The 16,505-nt window shown below is 30.5% G+C and overlaps 3 protein-coding genes across 3 annotated transcripts; 1 reads left to right on the top strand and 2 right to left on the bottom strand.

Moving 5' to 3' along the window:
• Positions 1-3,266: 3,266 nt before the first annotated feature.
• Positions 3,267-5,858, top strand: LOC121124008 (T-complex protein 11-like protein 1). The gene has a single exon (XM_040719096.2). The coding sequence runs from the start codon at positions 3,697-3,699 to the stop codon at positions 5,209-5,211; it is 1,515 nt and encodes a 504-aa protein (XP_040575030.1). The 5' UTR covers positions 3,267-3,696; the 3' UTR covers positions 5,212-5,858.
• A 2,731-nt stretch (positions 5,859-8,589) lies between these two features.
• LOC121124132 (phosphatidylinositol transfer protein beta isoform) lies at positions 8,590-11,468 on the bottom strand. Its single transcript, XM_040719255.2, has 2 exons — positions 10,879-11,468; positions 8,590-10,245 (listed from the first exon to the last, which is right to left on the bottom strand). The coding sequence occupies exon 2, from the start codon at positions 10,184-10,186 to the stop codon at positions 9,368-9,370; it is 819 nt and encodes a 272-aa protein (XP_040575189.1). The 5' UTR covers positions 10,187-10,245; positions 10,879-11,468; the 3' UTR covers positions 8,590-9,367.
• Positions 11,469-13,007: 1,539 nt separating this feature from the next.
• LOC121124534 (glutathione-specific gamma-glutamylcyclotransferase 1) lies at positions 13,008-16,069 on the bottom strand. The gene is made up of 4 exons (XM_040719695.2): positions 15,450-16,069; positions 14,273-14,308; positions 13,845-14,057; positions 13,008-13,774 (listed from the first exon to the last, which is right to left on the bottom strand). The coding sequence occupies exons 1-4, from the start codon at positions 15,597-15,599 to the stop codon at positions 13,466-13,468; spliced, it is 708 nt and encodes a 235-aa protein (XP_040575629.1). The 5' UTR covers positions 15,600-16,069; the 3' UTR covers positions 13,008-13,465.
• Between the last annotated feature and the right edge of the window lie 436 nt (positions 16,070-16,505).

Here is a 16,505-nt window from a genome sequence, read left to right as displayed (position 1 = left end):
GAATTATGATTCAAAATGATTTTCACATACAGAATGGTCAATTAGGAAAATATTTAAGATTTGATATCAATATTTTTCTTTTTGCGACTTCCATTGGATTTTTGGGAATGGAAAATTTAAAAAAAGCGAACATTTCCTAGAAACTTTTGGAAATTTGACTCAGTTCTATTTTTGCATCCTCAGACACTTCAATGACCCATTATCTTGGAGTAATTTGTTTCAAATTATCTTTATAATAATGTGTAAATGTAAAATATTTAAGTTTAGAAAATAAATTATATACGTATGATTACTTATTCAAACTTATTAATACTACGCAGTACGTACAATAAATACATGAGTGACGTCATAGAAAGGCGACATCTTGCGAAAAATATTACGACAAATATTGGTCATACTTTTTCCTCAGGATAACGGAGCTCGATGCGTTGCATGGTTTTAATCCTTTATTCTATACTAATGCACAGCTTCTAAAAGAATAGGAATACAATTTGTTTTGTTGATTCCTCGTCGTTTATATAATAAATATATTGGCTATTTTGGCTATACAAGTACATAGCCACGCTTTTCACATAAAATATTACTAAGGACTATTGCAATACAGTATCGAATAAAATACTGTGTATGATTTTAATATTACGATATATGCAAAAAATGAAGAAATATTATGACAGTGATAGTCTAGGGGTATATAAGATATAAATAGCAGCTGATATGATTGACTTATTTGGCTAACCAAGGAGTACTATAAAGTACCTTATAGTAATCCCTGCACTAACTATCAAATGATTTCAGGTCTTTTTTACGTATGTTTTTGGAATAAAGGCTGCGTGATACAATAGAGGTAACGAATTGCTTATAAATGATATTTTTTATACATTGTCAATTTTGCCTACACATAACTCCTTCGATATACCAACAATTTACATAATCTGTAACTTAAAACATTATGCAATATCTGTAGTTGTATCAGCTGTTATACATATTTAGAACATCCGGTCATGAATATAAATTGATTGAGAAAATTAATTACAAACAAATGTATAAATTACTATGTATAAATTTCGAATATTAAATTCGCTATTCAATAATAACAAATTCTTAAAAAAATGGTTTTTACATTTACTTATCATGAATTACATTTTGTGTGGATTGAATTCAAAATTCTTGTATACATACAAAATATTTTTCTCTGAGCATCAAGTTAATATCACAAAATATACATTAATTTTTTAGATCCAAATTATACCAATGTAAGAATCTGAGCTCACTCCAGGTTTTAAAAATTGTTTTTTCATTTCATTTATCAATGTTTTTATGTTGGACTACCAAAGAGTTTACAAAAAATTTCTTTATTTTTACCAAAACGTTAAGGATGAAGATATCAAACGGATTTGGCCTTAGACAACTCGTGGGCCGTGTTGTATTATACCATATTAGAAGGGTTCCTTGATGCTTAGAAACGCGGCAGTGGTGCAGTGTAAACTGCCTTGGGGACCAGCACTTCACTTGTACAACCTGAGGGTCGGTGTATATTTTGGCATCATTTTACTATGAATCATTTAAAAGATATAAAATCGATCCTTTGTGAATACATTAGAGTTGTTTTTCCTTTTTTTTTTTTTAATTATTCCGTTATATAATAAACTAAATTATATAACTATGTAAAAATATAATATATTTGCATGATAATAATGCACATAAAATATTTTTTGCAAGATATGCGCAATATTCTTAATAAACCATGGACATTCCAAAGACCTACAGTTAAGGACCGGTCCCAAGGACTATTAAACCGAATTAAATAGGACCAACACAACTCTACACTCGCCCCATACGCCCTTCCCCGTTCCTACAAGCGTCACGTTGTTATCTTTTCGTATCTCACGACCTTTCCTCCAAAAATAAATAGAGTTAAGCCATAATTTTATTCAATATTAGTCTGAATTTGTTCACAGCTCAACAAGAGCTAATTAGGATTCAAGTAAACAACATTCAGAACATGATGGGGGGAAAAAATCGACAGCTGACAAATAAACACAAAGTAAATTTTTATGTAAGTGTGGTAACGTATTTTAGGATATGATATAAAATAAAACCAGCTATTAGATAAATAAATTTTTCATAGACTGCAATGTTTAAGCTCATTTATTTCTGGCCCTATCTTACCATCCAATAGTTCACTACTAGTTTTTCATTGTTATACAACTTGTTTGTATAGGCTCCCAAAATCCCCCATATCATAAATGTTATACGACACATGAAAACCTTATATACTATATTATACTTTCACTTCAGCAAACTCCGCCAATGCTTACGACTATCAATAAATTCATCATTGAAACTTAATTATTATGAATCGTGGTGCAAATTGTGTGTGACAATTTGAAGGAGAGCAGCCTAGTTGCCATGACATTTCTTTAGATCAGCTACAATCAATTGTGACGAAGGAGGAGGGAATAAAAAAATTAACAAGGATATTGGAAAGAATTACTCAAATCTTGATCCTCAATCATACATAGGAAAAGAAGTTGACTTCTCAGGAGTTGAATAATAATGATAAACGTTGAGATAAAAAAGATTCATTCTTCAGATTACCAATACCAAAAAAGCGGACCTTCTAAAAAATACACACGATTTACATCACAAATTTGAAGATGTTATAATTAAATTCATCTTACAACCTGCTGAATATTTTATTTTGTGTGATTTCTAAACTTATCCAACATTATTATAAAATGTACATCGTATTAAAGAAGTTATTTAACTGATATTATATTGAAACTTATTTTAAAATTACTTAGGTTAAGAAGGGATCATTTTGTAAAAGGAAATACGTTAAAATAATATTTTTAAATCAATTCTACCAACAAAATTTAAAGTATACAAAAGAAATAACTTTTTGTGGTTAAATAATTACTTGATGTGTGACTATTTTTAATCAAATATACGGATATATATAACTGTTTGGAAAATATGGATGGAGTTTTTTAATATATGTACAACAGAAAAGCCGTTGAGAAGACGTAGTTTGATCAATAAATAACAGAATTTGGATTACACGAATAACCATCCATAATCATTACTATTGATTTTTTTTACTATAGTGAAGTCATTCTGAGATACTCAATCAAACACTCTTTGAGCACACGACGTAATTTAGTCAAATTTTAATCATTCAAACGGAGATGATCATGTTTGAACAATAGGCATTTTCATGTGTGGGTGGGCCTTGTTATTTTTTTCCCCTTGTAGAGGATTATATATTTCTTTTTACAACGTAATTTTTGTAGATACTAACTTTTTATCGATATACTAATACTACTTGATGATCTCCGTTCATGGACATGACTTGAGTGTACATACTCACATACATAGGCATAAATGGGCCGTCTGTCAATTGCATTTCATTTGTTCAGAGAAAGAGCGCGCTCGTTTGTATGCGTGCCTGCGTTTCTATCCAAAGATAAAAGATTGACGTTTAGCCATTGAAGTAATGTATTATTTTTTCTAGAAGAAAAAGGGAAAGGAATAATATAAGAAGAGTACTCTGTGTGAGTGGAGTACAGAAATTATTATTACCATACGACATACGTAATAAATAATACCTTGGCAACTCCGTTGTAAACAAAGAAGGACTTTTAATATAGTAGACAGAATTCAATTGACTAAACAAATTCATTCAAGCATCTCAAAATGTCGACTCCAGTACAAACCAAGGGTAAAAAGCGCCGAAGAACCCGAAGTGGACAATCCAGCTCACCTTCACCCAATGGATTGAAAGGCTTTATCGTCCCAGGGTTCAACTCTTCTGGAGCCCATTCGAAAATGTCTCTTAATGAGCTCATGGACACTGCGAGAGGAGTTACAAATATGGTGTTAGCCCATGAAATCGCTGTTAATAAGGATTTTAAGCTTGAGGATTTCAAAGGTGAAGCTTCCCCATTGGAAAAAAGTGTGAAGGAAATGATTCACAAGGCTTTTTGGGACTCCTTGAAGGATGAGCTGAAGGAGAAGCCACCGATTTTCAAGGGGGCTTTGTCCGTCTTTGGGGAAGCGAAGGAAATCATTCTTCGTCTTCTCATACTCCCACAACATCAACGATTACAAAGTGACATTAAAGAAAAGTTGGATTTGGAACTTATCAAGCAGCAGGCAGAGCATGGGGTTTTGGATGTTGAAAGCTACGCGCAATATGTTCTTGAACTTATGGCTAAGCTATGTGCTCCCATTCGAGATGAACAAATTGCTGAACTTAATAAAAGAACGGATATTGTTCACTTGCTGAAAGGAATCATGGAGACACTTGATATGATGAACCTGGATATGGCCAATTTTACTTTACATCGAGCAAAGCCCATTATTATAGCTAGATCCGTTGAATATGAAAAAGAAAAATTCAAAGAATTTCTTTCTAAACAAGATGATGGTCTTCGAGCCACTCGTGAATGGCTTCAACGCTATGCTCCGTCTGAAGATGTTACACATGGCGAAAGTCCTACCACTGCACAATACAAGAAACTGATGATAAATCGAGTACTCATTGATGCTTTCTGTGAACTATTAGAATGGGATGACTATTATGAAGTCCCTGAGACATTGGTTATGGATTACAAGCGTATCGTTAGTATGAGGGATAGTTGTGAACGCACTGCAGTCAGTACAGCTGTCATATTATCAGCTTTTAGTAATATTGCGAATTTCATTGTTCCTGCTGATGCCCAAAATATCAAAATGAAAATAAAGAAGGATATTGATGTATTATTACAGGATTTCTTTGTTGATGAGGATCTCACAGAAATTCTTCCAAGGCTAGGAGACCAAATTGTTAAAATCATTAACGAGTATCTTGTTGATCAGAAGAAAAAGGATCCACTGTCTGAAGATATTGTAAAAATGATTAAAGCCAATTTAAGCGAAATGGAGGATCCTAATCACCGTATTCGAGATTTGGTACAAAAAAGAATTGTAGAATTCTGTAAAAGAGCAGCCACTGGATCTAAAAACACTCAACTTCAAGTACCTCCTGGTCTAACTATATGTCAACAACAATTGGGAATGATAGCCGGAGCTTTTGTACAACTAATTTCCTACAATAGATCTGTGTTTGGTGAAACATATGTAGATCTTATTGAGAATCATGTACTTTTTAAGGAAGATGAGAAGGAAAACAATAGCTCAAGTAGAGAATCTCGGCCAATCGAGGCTTGAGTCTTGAGTAGTACACCATTCCTGTTCTCCTACCAAGAATGATACTATATTTATGATGCAATATTATAAATCATTAAGTTTTTGATCAAATTTAAATAGATTGCATGCGATATTATACACAATTTCAGGTCTGAAGTATGATCCTCAAGATTTTATTGAAAAAAATCTATTTTTATATCAACTACTTAATCCAACACAGCAAAGTGTTGTTTTATCTCATGAACACTTCCAAATTGATTTTCTTTTTTGTATATTTGCCGTATATTCACTTCATTTGTTCGAACCATGATATATTCGGCCAATGTAAATACTCTTCAAAATACCTAGTCTCCTTGAATTTCATATTATAATTATTCACCCTGTATAGAAGTCTTATGTGTTGCTTTTTTATTATTTGGTTTTTAAAGTGTAAATATGTTATGTCTAATCACTAATGTTTAATGTATTTTCGAATATATCGTTTAGCACTTTCACCGTTCTAGCTTTTACTCTACATTTAAGCTATATCTTCATTACGGTTTCATAAATATTGATAAATGTATTACTAACTAACAAGTATATAATTATTTTTTAAATAATGTTTGATGAACGAATATGTTATTTTTTGGATTTACAAGAAAATACAAAATAAAGTTGTTAATAAATCAGTCCTGCCGCACACTTTTTTCCTTGAATGGGCACAAAGTGAAAAAATACCTAGACCAAAGAGAAGAAGAAAAATAACTGGATTTCCAGAAACGTAGTTGCCTATTCATTTGAAATAAATATTTTATCAATGCCTAGATTAGATAAAGTAGTACAACAATTAATTATTCCATTGAATAAGGGTTTCAGCGTTAAAGGATTTGAAATATATATTTTCCACAGTAGAGTTGCAATATTATAACATATACTAAGAAAAAATAGCGTGTTTATTTATTTTAATAGAATGTACAAGCAGCGTTAATATTAGCTTTTGGAGCATGTGAGGACAAAAGTTTGAAAGTCTTTCTTTCTTAGTAAATATGAAAAATATTATAGTACTTATTCTATAGAGCATTTTCACTGCATCATAATTGAAGGAGACACTATTTTGGGGGCCCAAAATGGCTATTTTTACTACATAAAATTGACAAACTCCCAATAAATCTTACTAAAACTCCATCAAATGGCTTTATGAATAAAAAAAAGACTGAACACCTTCATGGAAAACTACTTGATGTCAATGACAAATACGGATATTTGAATTAAATCAAAGTATATGATGAAAATCCCTAAAATTGACTAGATTTCTACAACTTATTATAATTATTTTTTTTTTTTTGATAGATTAGGTACGAGAAAAGTAGGATAATTAGAGAAAAATATATGACTATTTCCATTGTAATTGTTAATTTGTATCTAAAACACAAAAATAAGATTGTATAACGATGTAAAATATATTTTAGGTGCAAATATATAATAAAACAAGGCCATTGAGCGGTAAAAAAATAAGATATAGTAAGAGTTTAGTCCTTATATTTAATGGTACCATTTTCACATACAATGGTTTACTATTTTCCTTAATATTCATCAAAAAAGGATTTTCATTGTTATAAAACTTGGTTGCAAAGGTATTTAAGATGGATGACGTAAAATGATAGCACTCTATAGTAGATTTTAATCTGTTTAAATAAAATTAAATGTATAATATGGCCATTGGTAATATAGGCTATGTTTTTGTGTTAATATAAATGTAGACTAATGAAATAAAAAAACATTTCTTTCATTTAATACATATATAGGAACAAAGACATAAAGGATGAAATTGGGCGCAGTATTATTACTGTATAATTTTAACTAAAGTGACTAAACAAAGCATTATCATATCATTCATAATAGTGTAAAACAATCTTATAAATACAAAGAAATACTTAAGTAACCAGCTATCAAAAATGTTAAATATATTATAATACGAGACAATCATTTTTTTTTGCAATAAAATGACATGATTAAATTGATAGTAATCAAGGGTTGACACAAATCAAAATATATCCATGTAAATGTTGTGTACAAGTTTCAATTTGTAGAAAAAGATTGAACACGTAACGATTTCTTCTACTTGAAATGCCTTATTTTAATTATTTCAACAACAGTCATTTTAAGTACCGAAAAAAAAGAGTCCCAAAATTTTGAAAAAGGATCACCCAAAATAACATAATTGAGCAATTTTTATTTAAAGAAACATACAGTTCTATAATGTAAATTTAAGATAATGAGTGTTGTTATATAATTTTCATTATTTATTCATAAATTTTGGTTTATTATAGCGAGAAAGCAAGAATTTAGAAAGATTTTCTTCCGTTAAATTTTGCCTTTGATACGAACTGATAGTATTCGAACATATTAAAGTACCTTTCAACGTCAATATTACGGCCAATCTTTTGCAAAAATGGTAGATCATGGTTTCGAAATTTTGGGCAGAAGTATTTCTCGTTTCTTGCAAGATTCAAAGGAGATCATTGAACGGTAAATTTTGTGCCACATTTATCCTACTTCTAATTGGCTGTTGTCGGAATCTAGTTCATTCACATATCCGATCATGTAATCATAACTCTGATTCCCCCATATACATATTTTTATCTCTAAATAGAGAACTTAATGAAGAAAGGGCTTGCAAATTGATTTTTCCGCAAAAAATACCATCAAATAATCATCAAAAGCAGTTGAGTAATCACACTAAAACTAAAATTTTATTTATTTATTTCATAGGAGCTAAGAAAAATAAGCAATTTTTATACAAAAAAGAGGGAAATTACCAGTTTTCCCCCCAAAAGGTCAACAATTTTTGAGCGATTGCCCACTTATTCTAAGTTTAATGATAATAATTTAATAAATCCAAACTTTAACCGCTTTTACTTTTTATAATAACCTTGATTATAATACACCAAGTCCAATTAAGAAATAGTGATTGAATGTTTATTCTAAGGAAATATCTTAAAATTTATATAGTCTAGTAGCTCTCAAATGTAGCTCTAAAGATATATTAATCCCACTGGAGTCGAAATATTTTATACTGGTTTCATACTATTGGTCTAAAACTTATAAAAAAGACTTCAATTGAACATATGTGCCCGTCAGCAACAGCAATTTCGGATGAATTTCCTCAAAAGTGAGCCTGGATTACATTTGAACTTACAAATACATAAGGAATTCCTCATTTTCTTAAGTTTTATTCAAGATTGCTTTTGTATTGAGACGCAACATATATGATTTAAGTTTCATCCAATACTTTAAAATTTACAAAATCAAATTAATTATCTTCTTCCCTTACAATTTTATTATTATCGATCATATCAAATACTTTTTTTTAACAAACAATTATATGCAATAATACGGAATTAAAATTGCAATACATAATCAAGGATATAATATATATTTCATAATTGATTGAGTAAATGTAACATTAACTGCTTACATAGTGAAAAAAATAAATGCACAATAAATATCGCTACTTTTATCACGACATTTTATTTTTAAAACAATAATTTATTTACGAACTACTAAATACCAAAAATTAAGATACAGCTGACAGAGTTTTTAAGTAACACGTAGAATATTTAAATATTGCTACATTTGTGGAACAATAATGTTTAAAATTGTCAAGTGTCCAAATGTTGAATGAGGAATGTATTTAATTCTACTCTATTCAAACATAATAACTATAAGTTTGACGGTTTCGTTATACACTTATTTTCAGTTAAATGAAGAATTATATTGTATAAGACTGAACTAAATAATGTGATGTTTTAATTTATAAGATATAGGAGCGAAATACACCTATTCAAATGGAAACACAAAGGGAACTCTTAAATCTTGAATTACGAGCATATTAAAAAAAATCTTTATTGAATCAAGAGTGGCTCCAACAATATATTTAATCTCAATTATTGTAGTTAAAATAATAACGCTTTTGAATTATTTTCCACCATAAAACAAATTAAGAATAATCATTAGTCACATAAACGACAAAATAATTGTAACTAAATAAAGTATGAAAACTTATTTTTAGAAAAAAAAATGTATTAAAATATATTTATGTATGAAATTTGACAACAAATTTAAGCAAATTGGGAGGGTGCTGCATTGATCATTGATGGACGAATGAGTATATATAATAAGAACACAACTGTATTAATCAGTTGACTGACTTGGTTCCACGTATTTCTCCGGTGCGTCTTTGAGACTCAAGTTCTTCTTTAGTTTTATCTTCAAGAGCTCTGATACTCTCCATTGTCATACCATGCCATTTATCAGTCCAACAGAATACTTGGCGATGCATATTTGTGAACAATCTCTTCAAAGTGGATTGAATAAAATTCTCAACTCGCGTTTGAAGCCCCCACCACTTGAAATGAACGGTTACGAGTTTGTAGCAAGTCATCACGGGATCAACGTTTTTATTCCAGTCTTTGGCTACCAGGGGGCCTCTTCCTGTTTTGACAGATTTAAACTTTTTAGGATCTTCAGATTCTTTATAATCATCAGGTAGAACAGTGTCAAAAGCAATGTCAACGGGCACGACTTCTCTCGACTTGAGCTGTTCACTGCTTAATTTATGAGCATTTTCACTATCACCCCTATCTGGCAGATGATAGGTTTCAACTTTTATATAAAAATTATCCTTCATATATTCTGGGTTCGTTAAAATGGTACGGCAGTACGGATAGACATTCCAAGCTTCTTCGTGAACTTCAAGAGAGCCTTTTGGAGCAATGGCTCTTATGTAAGCAGGTACACGCGACGCAAGATGATATACCTTGTAAGTATACTGACCTTCACTAAATTCGCCATTGAAAAGAGGATCACCTTTATAAGGTTCATTCTTCCTCACTTCGACTCCCTCTCCTCCACCCGTTTCGTTCTTAGATACTTCTGCGACAGCAAAAAGCTGAGCCACTTGATACTCATCAACGGACATGGGCATCGTTACTCTATATTCTTTTATAACAACCATTTTGATTCGAATACTTAGTAACTGGCTTAGCAACGTACAAAATAATCGACCTAAGTGTACTGAAAAGATAAAAGAATCAGATAAATGTAGATTTATCTCTAGCTGCCTAGAGCTTTGTCTAAATAATGTATCATTGCATATAACAAAGTCATAACTCGTCTCATTAGAGAATGAAACAGAAATGAAGTCACTTAGAAACATAATCCCATTAAATAAGTTGATCTACTTTTACATTTGAAAGAAGGATCAGAATAGACTTAATACAATTATGAGCGGAAGTCTATCTACATTAAAACAGAAACTTTCCTTATGAATCAAAACCTAAAGAACTAAAAGATCAAATATAAATCATCTTAGAAATATAATTTCAATGAAGTAATAAAATGATTAAAAAATATTAATCAAAATTGAAAATGACATCTACAATCTCAAAGACAAAAGCGACTTTCTATGTACTTGTCCTCAGAGAGGAATGCCCAACGAACAATTCACAATGGCATGTCATTGATATGAAAATGTTGGTAGTGTAAACGTCATTCATGTAGATTCCAACAAAACAAAGTCCCTTCAAAGATATTTCAAGGTCCACCCTACTTTATAAGGCTTCCCAAATTTTAAATTAATATTATTATGCATTTAAAAATATGTTATTAGCCAACCTAAAATACAGAAGGAATATCAAAAAATCTCACCAATGAATAAAGAAACGTATCTGAAAATATCCCACGTGAAGGCACCTCCTAGTATTGTATTCTATTAGGAATTGAATTATCCAGAATCACTCCTCTCCACATGAAACTTCATTGGAGAAATAATAAATCTATGACACACACAAAAACACAGTGGAAAATGTTGGGCATGTGGACGTGTAGCTTTTATTACATGCAAGGGAGCCAAATAACAATTCCCTTGCGGCCAAGTCTACAATATTTCAATGTTCCTATAATAGATATTTATATCGAATGAACAAGGATTTCAATACAATCAAGTAGTATATTGAAGTCTTCATTGCTAATTTTACAAATCATACATCGCAAAATATATATTTTTAATAAATAAAAAGTATTTCGTCATATGGTACCATTGAACAGACTAGCGCAATAATTTCTTCAAAATCATTCCACTTTATCAAGCAATGTAGATACCTTAAATTCCAAGTATTCCGAGGAATTTTAACTGTTCAAGAAAGGAGTAATAATGGAAGAACAGTGATTGATTTTTTGGGAAGATCTTTCACAAGTAAATGGTACTCTATATTAGTACCTGTTCGAAATCTTATTGCACTTGTACCCGTGTAATTAAGGTGGAATAAGGACAGTATTTCTGTTATAACAACATGTTAAGATTTGTCTGACAACCAAAGAATATTTAAATTGCTATCAATAGATAAGGTATTTAACGTATAAGACACATTATTTCTAAAAATGTTACGCAAATTTTTACATTAAAGGAATCAACCTAATATACAAAACTAAAAAATGATTTTGGTCATTACTACGGAATATTGATAAGTGATAGTGATCAATTACATCACTGCAGTAACTGATGAGTGATGAGTTGACAATCTTATATATATATTAGATTGTAGAGTTCTTTATGATCTAGACATTTAGACGCCAAATGACGAAATTGATTAAGCTGAGTAGAAGCATGTGATTTTTTTGGGGCACTGTCCTGAATATAGGCTTCTTTTTTCCCTCCCCATGACGCCAATGGGGCCTCGTATTTATAAATTCCGCTATGTAATTTTTGGGGGAATAGAAAATCTCCCCAAAAAATAGTAAAATAAGGGTTTTATCAATAAATAAATGTACTGAATATTGATTACAAGCTCCAAAGTATATATATGTTTTTTTCTAAAGAAAGGTAAGGAGTACAAAGTGTAGCTGAAACGGATTTTACTAATGTCCTGGCTCTTGGAGAATAAAAAAAATACTTTAAGTGTAAAAGACGTCAAATATTAAGACAAACACAGAGTAATATGTATGGTTTCTTAATACAATAAAAATTATGTAGTCTTCATACGGTATAGCAGTATATGTAAGGTATTGATATGATGGCCAAGATGTGTATACAACATAATTAATGATTATTACAGAAGTGCCGGTCAAGAGTATAGAGACAGTTTATGTCTGGCATGACTTGTCTACAAATATACGGCGAAAGTATTGTAGCAAAACTAAGGAGGATTTTGAACGATAATTATAACTCAAAACAATATAAAATGTGAAAAATCCAAGATAAAAGCAAAGTTTACATCACAAAAAAATGATGCTACGAAGTAATGCGACAGAAATTCGACTTCTTATTAGTGCTTAGAATATGAGTTCATATCAGGTCTTGACTGAATAAAGGGCACCCTCGTGGCTATTCTTGTTCATCAAACAGTCCTTATAGCAGAAATGAGAACAAAACTGATTTTATAGACACTTAAAAGATGTTCCAGGTTTTGGGACTATATATTAAACAAAAAATTTTATCTAACATTAGACGAGAGAATCCGACGGTTTTAGCTTAACTTAAAGGTTATGGACGAATGATCAACTTTAGTTCGAAATGTGATTTTTTATGTCCATTTTTTTTTAGTAATACAATATTTATTTTTTCGTAACCCCCCTATAAAATACATACCACTAAATGAAAATTCAGAAGTTCTGAGATGGACAGACAATACAAATCCTGGTTTGAGAGCCAAAAGATCCTAACTCAAACATGATTTTACATAACTAAGCTTTGAAAATCTATTCTTTCAATATGAACAATGATGTTTCCCAATTTTTAAAAATAATTGACCCTAACCCCTCGAAATGAAATAGTAAAATTGAGGAAGAAATCTTGATTCAATTAAAAAACGTTTTTTTAAGTCATATATATGTACATTGTACATAATACAAAGATTGCTTAGCCAATATTAATACTAAAATATGATATGAATTGCAGTCATACTATGTAAGAAGCATTTCTTGGAAATAGTATTAAGCGCACCTATATAATTAATATATGACAATCACAGGTAACAAGTACATAATGTTATAGAAATAATGGAAAGATAAATATATAAGGGCTTTAAAATAAAATAATATATTTTTAAACTATTAAAATAATAGTTTTGTGAATGAATTGGTATGATTTTTCGCTTGAACAATTAATTATCAATTTACAAACTTAATAGTGCGTTCTATAAGTGGAATGTAATATTCTGATTTGTCTTTTTTTTGCAGTTCATTTGAGCAATAAACTAAGTTTTGTGGGCAAAATAATTGAAAAAAATAAAAAAAATCATAATCCGACACAACGAAGACCACCAAATTGCATACTAGATGCAAATGTCATTGTTCTTTCAGCAGGTAATTCCTCCACATGGACTTCATCACTCGCCAGAGGAATAATACCTTTTTCATAGTCATACTTTTTTGAGCCCATTAAGGTCTCTAACTTGATTTTCCTTTTATCCAATTGAAGCCGAATATGTTTTTCTAACGCAAATAAATGAAAATCTATTACATTTGGAAAAACTACTCTGAACCAATCCGCTATTCGAATAACATACTCCACATTATGACCAGTATTGCCAGTTGAGTGTATAACCTACAAAACATGAAATGAATAGATCATTAATGAATCATGCAAAATAAAATGGGAATAATATAATGCACACCTGCTCTGCAATTTCTGACTCAGAAGCTGGGCCTAACCAAAGTTGATTGATTGGAGTAGCAATGTAAAGCAATACTGGAAAGGGTTCATTGGAATGAGAAGGATAAAATGTTGTAAAACGAGTTGCATAGCCTCCAAGAGTTACTTCTCGCATTTCTAAATATTTGAGAGCTTCATCGCCAATGAGTTCGTAGGCAACGCCGTAAGATCGACTCTATTATAAAAATATTAAAAAAATGTATTTTTAGTTAAAATGGAATTAATGTACGAGTTGTACTTGAAAAATACATTATTTTACGAATTGAAATAGTTATTTAAAAAAAAACAACTTATAAAATAGAGTATCAGGTTAAGTCTCATAACTGTATCGTAATAAGCAATTAACAAAGAAAATATTAAGCCATAAATAACAATGTATGAATTACTTACATCTTTTTCTTCGACCAAAGTAGCGACTCGACCAGGCTAAAAACAATATACACAAATTAGTTCAAACGTAAAAAAATGCCATGATTGCATCAGATTTTTATCGTGCTTCAATTCATCAAAAATAAAATACGTTATGATTAAAATATACAATAGGGCATCGTTCCGGGTTACATTTTAAATAAGCCTGGAGCGTTCAAATATTGTGTATTTAATTATTTACTAGGAACATGGCAACTATGAACAAGGTTAAGTTTGCGTTAATATAATCAAAGAACCAATTCAACCTTATATGAACTTCAAGATGTAAATGTCCTTGAAAGGATGATATGAAGCTATTATCCCAATCTTTTCTTGGACATGATCAAAATCCAAGAATTCTTATATCCGATTACCGGAGGGCGTCCGCAGGGGTTGGGTTGGAGGGGCTGTAGCCCTCCTCCCAAATTATGGGATCTTTGCTTTTTGCTAGAAAATTAAATATATGATTTTTTTTTTCAGAAAATTTCAAAAATACACAGCTATCCACAAAAAAATTCAAAAATCCACAGCTGTTAAAAAATTATAAGCTTTTTAGAAAAAAAATATTCTCAAAAAATTAAATTTTTTTTGAAAAAATTTAAAAAATTAAATTTCAAGTATAAATTGTTTTGAAAAAAAAATCGAAATATTCATAGCTATTTTCTAAAAGTTAAATTTTTTGTAAAAAAAAATTAAATTTCCAGTAAAAACTGTTTTGGAAAACAATTTCAAAAGTCGACAGATATTTAAAAAATTTAATTTTTTCCAAAAAATTTTATATTTGATATTTATTTTTAACATTTTTTTCCACAAAATTTTAATTTACGGATTTTTTTCAAAAATTTTTCTCTAGAAATACTATTTCCAAATGACTTAAAAAGCAAATAAATATGACGTCAGATAATCTTATTTGAGTATCTATATCTTTTCTTATTCAATTTTAAAAGACGTCTGTTTTTCTCTCCATTGATTAAAGAGGTGAAGTGAGTCATTATAAATACATAATGACCTTAATTTCTTGGGAAATGTAAATAACGTTGCGAATATAAAAAACGTCTCAAAGAATAAAACCTTTAATTATATCATTGATAAAAACACTTATGGGATCATTAAATACTTAGTTTGATTGATAAAAATACGGGAAAAAAATACAACATACTTGACCAGGAATACCCCTATGCGTCGTATTTCCTTGCCAAAATCTTCTCGAATACCCGTGAATATAACCAATTGAAGTGCACTTGTAGTCAAAGCCAGGATTCCAGCAAAGGGATCCGTATCCAAAGACCCAAAGGGAAGAGGTGCTCATTTAAAAAAAAAAGAAAAAATCTGATTTGCAACTTGATGAAACGCCAGATTCACTTTGAATATTAAGACAGTTCATTAACGTCTCAATCTAAATACTTTTTTATCATTTGAAAACTTGCGCCCATTGACTATGCGTAGTTGGCTTTCTATGAAGAATGATAATTACGTTCTCTTTCCATGAGCTGTTAACTAATATTGAAGTAGGTATGCAAAAGAGTTCCAGCAAGCATTCTGTGCTGTAGAAGACGCGTGTACGTCAAATATTGCATCATAATTGTTCGCTTACGATTACTTTTCGAGGATTTTGTAATTCTATAGAAAAGGAGAGGAAACTCTGACGTCAAGATAATATGTGGTTGTCCCTCTTTGTCCGTTGAGAGCCGTCAATTACTTCTACTTTGCATTTGTGTGAATTAATTTAGCACTGTTCTCAACGTAAATTCATTATTTACACATTTAGCTGAGTAGATTATATTTTGTTTTTAAATCATGTACGTAAATTGGGAGTGCGCATCACAACTAAATAAAAAGAGGAATAATAATAAAAATGTCCAGACTCTGATTTAAACTTGAGACTTGGGTAAGACGTGAGTCTTTTGACCTAAGAATTCCTGCAAAACTTAATGGAATTTAAAATATAAAATTCCAGTCCTCTCATAGATAACTATTTAATTACTCCTAAGTCACTCTCAAATGTATAATATATATTTACTTCTCTTAAACAAAAGATCTTAATATAGACATTGTAGCTATAAGAAACGGTTCTGCAAGATATGGTTTGATTGTTTAGGTCCAAAAATGTCAGACATCAACAGTGCCGACCTCGCGTAAAAACGCATCATACATGGATACTTAACAACCAGTCAGTGATGAAAATCTAGTGTAGGATTTGCATGTTAAAAAAAAG

Source organism: Lepeophtheirus salmonis, chromosome 9 (genome assembly GCF_016086655.4).
Source record: "Lepeophtheirus salmonis chromosome 9, UVic_Lsal_1.4, whole genome shotgun sequence".
NCBI lineage: Eukaryota > Metazoa > Arthropoda > Copepoda > Siphonostomatoida > Caligidae > Lepeophtheirus > Lepeophtheirus salmonis.
Note: the sequence above shows the minus strand (reverse complement) of the source record. Positions and strands in the feature narration are given on the sequence as shown.

Excerpts from the sequence above, each read along its gene's own strand:
- LOC121124534 (XM_040719695.2), bottom strand. The coding sequence starts at position 15,599 with ATGAGCACCTCTTCCCTTTGGGTCTTTGGATACGGATCCCTTTGCTGG. Across the intron at positions 14,309-15,449 it reads ATAGGGGTATTCCTGGTCAA|CCTGGTCGAGTCGCTACTTT; the intron begins GTATGTTGTATT and ends TATTGTTTTTAG. Across the intron at positions 13,775-13,844 it reads AGTCAGAAATTGCAGAGCAG|GTTATACACTCAACTGGCAA; the intron begins GTGTGCATTATA and ends CATGTTTTGTAG.
- LOC121124132 (XM_040719255.2), bottom strand. The coding sequence starts at position 10,186 with ATGGTTGTTATAAAAGAATATAGAGTAACGATGCCCATGTCCGTTGAT.
- LOC121124008 (XM_040719096.2), top strand. The coding sequence starts at position 3,697 with ATGTCGACTCCAGTACAAACCAAGGGTAAAAAGCGCCGAAGAACCCGA.